The 10,238-nt window shown below is 49.9% G+C and overlaps 1 protein-coding gene across 1 annotated transcript; it reads right to left on the bottom strand.

Moving 5' to 3' along the window:
• Window positions 1-1,378: 1,378 nt before the first annotated feature.
• Window positions 1,379-8,335, bottom strand: Gnat1 (G protein subunit alpha transducin 1). Its single transcript, XM_070005268.1, has 8 exons — window positions 8,230-8,335; window positions 5,861-5,903; window positions 5,597-5,738; window positions 5,328-5,485; window positions 5,105-5,233; window positions 4,722-4,851; window positions 3,215-3,368; window positions 1,379-3,106 (listed from the first exon to the last, which is right to left on the bottom strand). Exons 1-8 carry the CDS (start codon window positions 8,333-8,335, stop codon window positions 2,916-2,918), a joined length of 1,053 nt encoding a protein of 350 aa, XP_069861369.1. The 3' UTR covers window positions 1,379-2,915.
• Window positions 8,336-10,238: the final 1,903 nt, after the last annotated feature.

Here is a 10,238-nt window from a genome sequence, read left to right as displayed (position 1 = left end):
TATCCATACTGGTCCCTGGGGGTGGGGGTGGGGGATGTGCTCACCTTTATAACATGGTTTTTATGGAAAGTTGTAATGACAATTTTTCCCCTGAAGCAGATTTCAACATTGTGATTGAGGATTTCTGTCTTCATTAAAGACAAGGAAATAAAATTAGATCAGGCACCGGTGGCTCACACCTATAATCCTAGCTATGCAGGAAGCTGAGATCTGAGGATCATGGTTTGAAGGCCAGCTCAGGCAGAAAAGACTTTTATCTCCAATTAATCACCAAAATGCCAGAAGTGGAGCTGTGGCTCAAGTGGTAAAGTGCTAGCCTTGAGGGAGAGGACAGCTCAGGGATAGCACCAGGCCCTGAGTTCAACCCCCAGGACACAAAATGCTAGATCAGGGCTAGGAAGATGGCTTAGTGGTAAAGTGCTTGCCTAGCATGCATGAAGCCCTGGGTTTGATTCCTCAGTACACATAAACAGAAAAAACTAAAAGTGGTGCTGTGGCTCAAGTAGTAGAGTGCTAGCCTTGAGCAAAAGCAGCTCAGAGACAGTGCCTAGACCCTGAGTTCAAGCCCCAGGAGTGGTTTAAAAAAAAAAAAAAAGCTAGATTAGGCCATTCCTGACAGAAAAGGCTAATGCTCAGATATGTATTACCCAAGAACTATCTTGCCCTGGAATGCAGTAGATGCTAGATGCTCCTGTGCTTTAATCCTGATACATTTATTGTTATTGTTACTGTTGTTGTTGTTATTATTATTATTATTTCCCCAGTCCTGGAGCTTGAATTCAGGGCCTAGGTGCTGTCCTTGAGCTATTTTGTTCCAGATTAGCACTCTACCACTTTGAACCACATCTCCACTTCTGGCTTTTTTTTTTTTTTTGTCCTGGGGCTTGAACTCCGGGCCTGGGCACTGTCCCTGTGCTCTTCAGCTCAAGGCTAGCGCTCTACCACTTGAGCCACAGCGTCACTTCCGGTTTTCTGGTGGTTTATTGGAGATAGGACACTCAAGGACTTTCTTGCCTGGGCTGGCTTTGAACCCTGATCTTCAGATCTCAGCCTCCTAAGTAGTTAGGATTACAGTCGTGAGCTACCAGTGCCCAGCTTCTGGCTTTTATTTTTTATTTTTTTGTTGGTATTTAACTGGAGATAAGAGTCTCACGGACTTCCTTGCCTTGGCTGATTTTGAACTGAGATCCTTAGAGTAGCTAGGATAACAGGCATGAGTCACTAGTACCGATGGGATTAGAAACTTTGCCTGGAAGGAACCTCTCTTGTCCAGCATTTGATAAAAGCCCAGGACTCATGATAATTAAGTCCAGCCCACCCCCTCAAGAACAAAACAGCAGGGCCTGGTGGCAAAAGTCATTTTTTTTTTGTTGTTGTTGTTGCTTTTATTGCTGAGTCTGTGCAGGTAGCTAAGGAAAGTGTCGATTATGCCTTGACCTCACCAGACAGAAGCTTCTTGTCTTGGGCTGTAACTCAGGCCAACGGCATAAGCAAAGATTTGGGGGTTCATGAGAAAGCGGACAGCAAGGAATGCAGGACAAACACAGGCCAGTGTCTGATGATTCAAGCAGGGCGCTGGCTTCTTCCTCCCAAGGAATCAGCCCTGAGGGCAAGGCTAAGGGACAGCTGGGTACCTGGATTTGGGGCACAACTGAGGCTTCTACCCTATCCAGAATCCTCTGCCTGGGGCTGATCAATAAATGCTGGACTCTGCCCCCCAGCCACCCCTCAGGACAGCCTGATTATTGGCCATAGCCCATGTCAACACTACCCTCCCTTAATATGTTGTCCCCAGGGCTCGTGAGGTGCGAATACTGTGTGGGTGGGCAAAGTGGGGTGTAGATCTAGTGTCTAAGTACAGAGAGGGGAGATCTAGAGGGGGAAGGGGCCAGAGTGCTCCCCCCCCCCCGTATTTGAGGGAGGGCTCAGTTTATACTGGTACCTACGTCTATCACTCCACGCTTGTCACTAACTAATCGATGCTGGAGGTGTCACAGCCTAGGACTAGTTTGTCCTTCATTCCTGAAGTTTCTAGGAAGGGAGCAGGCAGTCCCCAGTCACTTGGTAGGTGTGTGGGACTTGTCACATGGAGGTGCCAAGTGGACTGGACTGCTGGCCAAAGCAACAAGCCTGCTGGGGCGGAGGGACATAGGCTAGAGTCCTTCACGAAACCCTGGGAGGGAAGGGCTGATTGGTGAACCCAGACCCACCAGTTGAGCTGTGGCTCCTAGGGACAAGAGAACTGAAGGAGATTGGTCACTTGGGGCCTGCTGAGTCACTCCAGCTGCCCCGAGCTCCTACCCTGTCCTAGCCGGGTCCAAGAGGCCAGTGCAACCAGGCGGTGAAGGGCCAGGTCTGGGGTTGGGACATGGGGGAGGGTCTGTGCCTCAAGTCTCAAGGGCTTTGGATCTGTGCCTAGGAGAGCAACAGGGCTACCACTAATAGGGTTTCAGGGCAAGGGAGACACAAGAGTTGAGGCACCTGTAAAGAGAGAAAAGGGGAAAAAGAAGAAATGGCATCTCTGAGACTCTAAGTTAATAGGGTTATACATTGAATGAATGAAGCTGTGACATTGAATGAATGTAGACCAAAAGAGATTGAATGGCTGAGACTTCTTAGCTGAGAGAGGAGGCCTGTGACACTGGGTGGAACCCAGTTTAGAGCCTCAGGGGGTGAAGTGTAGCCTGCAATGGGGGGCGAAGAGGGTGGGGATGAGGCGGTTGGAGGCAGGGTTCAGTTGGTAGAGCGCTAGCCACTGACGGGAAGCATCATATATACCAAGTTTGAATCCAAGTCTCAGACCAAAAAAGAAAAAAAGAAAGGGGTGTGGGGGGGGGTAAGGAGTTGAAAGCCAGGTTAGGGTCTTGAATTCAGGAGGAGGAGAGGGGAGTATCTGGCTAGCAAGGACCCCCACCTCAAAAGAGGCCGCAGTCTTTGAGGTTCTCCTTTATGATAATGTCGGTGACAGCGTCAAAGACAAACTTGACGTTCTGTGTGTCGGTGGCGCATGTCATGTGCGAATAGATCTCCTTCACATCACGACGCATGTTGAGTTCCAGGAACTGTACCTTGATGTAGTTGCCAGCATCTTCATAGGTGTTAGGTCCTGCGGCAGAGGGGGGCAGAAAGCACTCCCTTAGTCCAGGCCATCCATAGCCCATTGGCCTACTTCGATGGTGGTCTGGGGCTCCCGTAGGTGGTCAGAGACTCTTACCGTCATAATCCGGGAAGCAGATGCTAAGGTGTGCCTTTTTGATCTTCTCAGAGAAAACGTCCTTCTTGTTGAGGAAGAGCACAATGGAGGTGGTGGCGAAGTAACGGTGGTTGCAGATGCTGTTGAACAGGTGCAGGCTCTCGTGCATGCGATTCTGGGGAAGACAGCGGTTATGGGGTACTGGGGAACACAGCCAGCCACCTCCAAGCCAATCATACCCCAGAGCCTCCTTCCCTAACTACTCTTAGAGACCTCGAACTCATGCCTGCTCTCCCTTGGCACTGTGAGCTATCTGCTTGTACTTTTTCTTTTTTCTAATCCTGGGGTTTGAACTCAGGGCTTGTGCATTGTCCTTGAGCTCTTCTTTTTTCTTTCCTTCCTTTCCTTCCTTCCCTCCCTCCCTCCCTCCGTTCCCTCCCTCTTTCCCTCTCTCTCTCCCTCCCTCCCTCCCTCCCTTCCTTCCTTCTTTTCTTCCTTCCTTCCTTCCTTCTTTCCTTCCTGCCTTCCTTCCTTCCTGCCTTCCTTCCTTTTGTTCTTTCTTTCTTTTTGGTTAGTCATGAGGCTTGAATTCTGGGCCTGGGCATTGTCCATTAGCTCTTCAACTCCAGGCTAGTGCTCTACCACTTGAGTCACAGCGTCACTTCTGGTTTTCTGGTGGTTCATTGGAGATAAGAGTCTCATGGACTTTCCTGCCTGGGCTGGCTTTGAACCTCAATCCTCAGATCTCAGCCTCCTGAGTAGCTAGGATTACAGGCATGAGCCACCAGTGCCCGGCTTGAGCTTTTTCTCTTAAGGCTAGCGCTCTACCACTTGAACCACAGCTCCATATTTGCATTGTTGGTGGTTAATTGAAAATAAGAGTCTTGCATAGTTTCTTGCCCAGTCTGGCTTTGAACCTTGACCCCAAGAGTTGAGCTTCCTAAGTAGCTAGGGCCACAGGCTTGATCCGCCAGTGCCTGGTTGTCCCTTAGCTTTGTTTTTTTTTTTTTTTTTTTTTTTTTCTTTCAAGGCCAGTGCTCTATTACTTGAGCCAGAGTTCCACTTCTAGCTTTTTTTGGGCACTTAATTGGAGATAAGGGTCTCAGGGGTTGCTCAGTGGTAGAGTAATTGCCTTGTATGCATGAGGCCCTGGGTTCAATTCCTCAGCACCACATAAGCAGAAAAAAAGCCAGAAGTGGTGCTGTGGCTCAAGTAGTAGAGCACTCGCCTTGAGCTGAAGAGCTGAGGGACAGCGCCCAGGCCCAGAGCTCAGACCCCACTGGTCAAAACAAAAGCAAAAATAAAAACAAAAACAAGAGTCTCAGGGATTTTCCTGCCCAGGCTGGCTTTAAACCACAATCTTCAGATCTCAGCCTCCTGAATAGCAAGGATTATAGGCATGAGCCACTAGTGGCCAACACAGCTTTAGCTTACCTTTTATAGATTTCTCTGGAACAACTCTCCCATCTCAGACTCTCCCACAACTCCTCCTCCCCCTTGAAGCCCGCAGTCCCTACTTGGCACTCACCACTTCGTCATCCTCCACCAGCACCATGTCGTAGGCGCTCAGGGCCGCAATAAAGATGATGCAAGTCACCCCCTCGAAACAGTGGATCCACTTCTTGCGTTCAGAGCGCTGTCCTCCAACATCGAACATCCTGCAGGTGGTGGGGATTTGAACCTGCAGCTCTGAGTCCCTGTGCATGCCCACTGCTATCCCCTTACCTACCCTGGCTGGAGAATAAATGGGACTGGCATCTTGAAGGATTAGGCCTTTTTGTGTTGTTGATGTTGGCAGAGTTAGGGACCAGGTCTTGGAACAGTGAATTTCTCTGTTGAGTGTGTGTGTGTGTGTGTGTGTGTGTGTGTGTGTGTGTGTGTGTGTGTCTGGGGAGGGGGGGAACCTCTTACCTGAAGTGGAGGTCTTTGAAGGAAAACTGTGTCTCAATGATGCCAGTGGTCTTCACACGTGAGCGTAGCACATCCTGCTCAGTGGGTACATAGCCTGGGGTTACCAGGCGCTCCAGGTCTGAGAGATAGCTGAGGAAGAAGACCCCAGGGCGTGGTGAATATGTAGCAAGGAAGGGCACAATAGGGCTCCACCAGAGTTCCCACGTTCTGCCCCAATGCTCACTAGCCAGCTGAGTCATTGAGCTGGTACTCCGAGGCACGATCAAAGCAGGCCTGGATCCCCGAGTCCTTCCACAGCCGCTGGATGATGTCTGACATCTCCTTGGGCATGGTGCCCTCCTCAATAGTGTCTGCCATGTGCATCAACTTCCGTGCATCGTCCTGGAGGAAGCGGGGGAGGGGAAGTGGTAGGTAGTGAACCATGGATCTGGGCCCAGCCAAGTACTTTATGCTCTTCCCTCTGGACCCCCATGAACCCGCTGCTTGGCACACCTGGCGAGCCGAGTCTCCATACTGGATGTTGAGTGTGGTCATGGCTCGCACAATGGCCAGAATGGATTGCAGTGTGTTGCCATAAATGATGGCAATGAACTCGAGGCACTCTTCCAGTGAGTACCCGTCCTGGTGGATAATCCTGCAGTCAACGTGAGCTGAGTCAGAACTTCATGGGCCACAGGTGAAGACCAGACCCCCACCCCCAGCCCTATTTGTATGCACCCACCCCCAGGGAGCCTCCAGATACCAAGGACAACTCACTTCATCTGCTTGACGATGGTGCTCTTCCCAGATTCACCAGCACCTGGAAAGGGAAGTCTGTCTCAGCCTGCACTCAATACCTCCCTGTACCCATAGATACCTGGAAGATGAATTGGCTAGGTGGATCTGCAGCCAAGAGGCTCGGGGTGCCAGCTAGACCACTAATGACACCTACTCTTACTCCCATCCAAAGCATGGTCCTTGTGGTAAGATGTTTATTGAACAAAACGTTTGTAAATGTTAGGGAAATAAAAAGAAGCGGCGTGAGGGAATCAGAAACGTATGCCAAGCTGGGTGCTGGTGGCTCATGTCTGTCATCCTAGCTACTCAGAAGCCTGAGATCTGAGGATCACAGTTCAAAGTCAGCTCAGGCAGGAAAGTTTGTGAGACTCTTATCTCCAATAAGCCACCAGAAAATTGGAAGTGGTGCTGTGGCTCAAGTGGTAGAGCACTCGCCTTGAGCTGAAGAGCTGAGGGACAGCGCCCAGGCCCAGAGTTCAAGCCCCAAGACCAATAAAAAATAAAATAAAATAAAATATGCCAAGACCAAAAATAAATCCTAGAGCACCACTCTGTGGACCTACTTGGTATTACATGCACAGGATTGAGCTCAAAAGAAAACCTGCTGAGTGCAGGTGGCTCACACCTATAAGCTTAGCTACATAGGAGGCTGAGATCTGAGGATCGCAGTTCAAAGCCAGCTTGGGCAGAAAAGTCTGTAAGACTCTTATCTCTTATTTCTGGTGGTTAATTCACCGCCAGAAAATCTGAAGTAGAGCTGTGGCTCAAAGTGGTAGAGCATTAGCCTTGAGCAAAAGAGCTCAGGGACAATGCCCAGGTCCTCCCTGGGTTCAAGCCCCATGACTGACAAAACTAAAACCCAAAGCTGGGTGCTGGTGGCTCACACCTGTAATCCTAGCTATTCAGGAAGCTAAGATCTGAGGATTGCAGCTCCAAGCCAGCCCAGGCAAGAATGTCTGTGGGTTCTCTGATCTCCAATAAACCACCAGAAAACCAGAAGTGGTGCTGTGGCTCAAGTGGTAGAGTGCTTGCCTTGAGCTGAAGAGCTGAGAGACAGCACCCAGGCCCAGAGTTCAAGCCCCATGACTGACAAAACAAAACAAAACAGGGCTGGGAATGTGGCTCAGTGGTAGAGTGCTTGCCTAGCATGCACGAAGCCCTGGGTTTGATTTCTTAGTACTATATAAACAGAAAAAGCTGCAAACAGTGCTGTGGCTCAACTGGTAGTTATCCTTGAGCAAAAAACCTCAGTGGCCAGGCCCTGAATTCAAGCCCCAGGATTGGCAACAAACAAAACAAAACAAAACAAAACTGTGTGGGTGCACATGTGTGTTTTGCCTGTACTCAAAGAGTCTTGCACTTTTGCTTAGCTTTTTTATTTTTGCTGGCACTCTACTACTTGAACCACACCTCCACTTCTGGCTTTTTGCTGGTTAGTTGGGAGATAGGGATTTCTTTGTTTTCTCCACCAGGGCTGGCTTCGAATCTTGATTCTCAAATCTCCTGAGATTTTAGGGGCCACCAGCACCCAGCACCCCTTACTTTTCACTTGAAGGCTGGAGGTCTCCTAGAGGCTAGAGGGAATTAGTCCCTTGGGGTGTGTAAGAGAACAGAAATGACATTCTCTTTAAGCTTGCATGTTAGAGGGTAATGGGCACAGTTAATGGGATTTCCAGCTTAGCCTCTCTTGCCTTCCTGCTTGGGGCCCTGGCTTTAGTCCCTCTCTACCCAAGCTTGACTGAGACTGGAGAGTATGAATGGAACCTGCCCCATGCTCCGAAAGTAGCTCTTTCCTAGGCGCTGGACAGTGACTTCCCATAGGACCATAGGCTCAACTTCGCTTATTTCCCAGAGGCCTTACTACCTTTCCACCTCCTTTACCCACTTCACAGCTCTGTCAGTGATAAAGTTCCAGCACCCAAGGCCCATTGTTTGTGGGTTTGGATGGCCCAAGAGGCTCCTAGGAGGTGTATGACCTTATTTCCAAGTGAGGAGTCCTAGGTAGGGCTCCCAGCAAAGTTCCCCCCTCCCCCCCCAGTTTCTGAGCCTTACTCAGGAGCCCTGACAAATCAACGACTAGAACTAGAGGAAGTACTTGAACAGAGTACTTGTACAGAGGTATGTGTACTTGTCACACACTTCTTTGGAGGGGGAGATTGCCCCCCGCCCCGGAGATTATTCCTGGGGAAACCTGGGACATCATCACCTGTCAGTTCTAGGTCAGGGCTCTCTGGCTCTGTACCCTACCCCGTCACAGGCTCGCTCTTTTTCCCCAAATCATCCTGGCTTCCTGCCTAGCTCCTACAGACACTCCCCCTGCCCCCCACCATCTGGGACCACACCCCTACCCAGTAGCAGCAGTTTCACAGTTCGAGCATCCTTCTCAGCGTCCTCCTTCAGCTTCTTTTCCAGCTCCCTGGAGTGCTTCTCTTCAGCACTGGCCCCGGCCCCCATGATCACAGCCGCAGGCAAAAGGATCAGGTGAGCTAGTGCCTCTTCCGATGGAGGGGATCTCAATCAAGAGCCTAGCTTAGGCCAGCCTCTGGCCTCCCCAGACGCCTTTGTTGGCCCAAGATGACTGGCAATCAACTGGCTTGCCACAGACCTGCGCAGGGCCTGGTGGGGCTGCTTAGTGGGATTTGGAAACTAGGGGTGCCCAAGACCCAATCAGAGACAAGGACAGGTGAAGCCAGCTCAGCCCCCTCCAACCTTCTAATCGGGGTGGCATGGCCTCAATCCCTTAACCGCTGACTCTGCACCCCTTCCACCCCCCAAAAAATTTTCCAGGAGAGGCCCCAGGTAGTCCTTCCCCTGCCCTACAGCAGGAGACATGTTCAAGAGGATTGTGGGCCACCTACCCTAGGGGTGGGGCTGGCAGTAGGAGGGCACAGAGGGAGAGGCAGGCATGGTGCACTTGCCAGCATTGCTCCTCTGTGTGTGTGTGTGTGTGTGTGTGTGTGTGTGTGTGTGTGTGTGTTGTTCTTGTTGTTGTTGTTTCTAGGTTTGAACTCAGGGCCAGAGTGCTCCTACTCTACCACCTCAGCTTTTTGGTGGTTAATCAGAAACAAGAATCTCACAGGGCTGGGAAGGTGGCTCAGTGGTAGAGTGCTTGCCTAGCATGCATGAAGCCCTGGGTTCGATTCCTCAGTACCACATAAACAGTAAAAGCCAGAAGTGGTGCTGTGGTCTTGAGCAAAAGCTCAGCAACATGTGCCCAAGCCCTGAGTTCAAGCCCCAGTACTAGCAAAAACAACAACAAAAAAGTGACTTTTTTTTTTTGCTCAGGCTGGCTTTGAACTTTGATCCTCAGATCTCAGCCTCTTGAGTAGCTCAGATTACAAGCGTGAGCTACTAGTACCCAGTTTCAGCACTCCTCTTTAACTTGTAAGCTCACATTGACTCTGGGAGATGAATGGCCATAGCAGAGGTGCACAGGGTCCCACAGCAGGCAACGGGCAGGTGGCTCTGATCCAGGCTTCTATCCTGTTAGGAACCACAAAGACAAATGTTGACTTTGCACCTGACCCTGAGCATGGCTGCTATATGTTTCTGATGGAACTCTAGGGGTGTGCACATCTATTACTGTGCGTAGGTGTGTGTGCTTGTGCACTGGTAAACTTTCAAGTGCATGTGCTCTTACATGTGTTCACATGCCTTTGTATGCGTGTTTGTGGGCACACACACATATATGCACACAGATGTGTGCTAGCGATAAATTTGGTGCTAGAGATACATGCTAGGCATCTGTTTTACTACAGTGCTATCTCCTTAGCACCCTGTGATTTTCTCTTTCTGGCTGTGAGCTTGTGTATGAATTTTTCAATGCTTGGGTGGGTTCACATGTATTTGTGCATGTGTTAGAATGAACAAATGTGTATACATGCATGACAATTTTTTGAACACTTGTCTGGCTGTGAATCTGAGCATGTTCATTCTTTTTGTTTTGTTAGTCACGGGGCTTAAACTCTGGACCTGGGCACTGTTCCTGCGTTCTTCAGCTCAAGGTAAGCGCTCTTCCACTTGAGCCACAACACCACTTCAAGTTTCTAGTGGTTTATTGGAAATAAGAGTCTCATGGACTTTTCTGCCTGGGCTGGCTTTGAACTGTGATCCTCAGATCTCAGGTTCCCGAGAAGCTAGGATTACAGGCATGAGCCACTGGCACCTGGCTAGCATGTTCATTCTTACATGTATACACATACATGTTTGCTTGTGTATATGTATAGTGTGTGTGTGTGTGTGTGTGTGTGTACGTGCACACTAGTTTAGAGCCTGGAACTCAGTGCTGTCCCTTTGCTCAAGGCTAGCACTCTTACCACGTGAGCCACAGCTTCACTTCCAACTTTGGAGATAAAAG

Source organism: Dipodomys merriami, unplaced genomic scaffold (assembly GCF_024711535.1).
Source record: "Dipodomys merriami isolate MVZ:Mamm:240054 unplaced genomic scaffold, mDipMer1.0.p SCAF_68, whole genome shotgun sequence".
Classification (NCBI taxonomy): domain Eukaryota; kingdom Metazoa; phylum Chordata; class Mammalia; order Rodentia; family Heteromyidae; genus Dipodomys; species Dipodomys merriami.
This window is presented reverse-complemented; position numbering and strand designations above follow the sequence as displayed.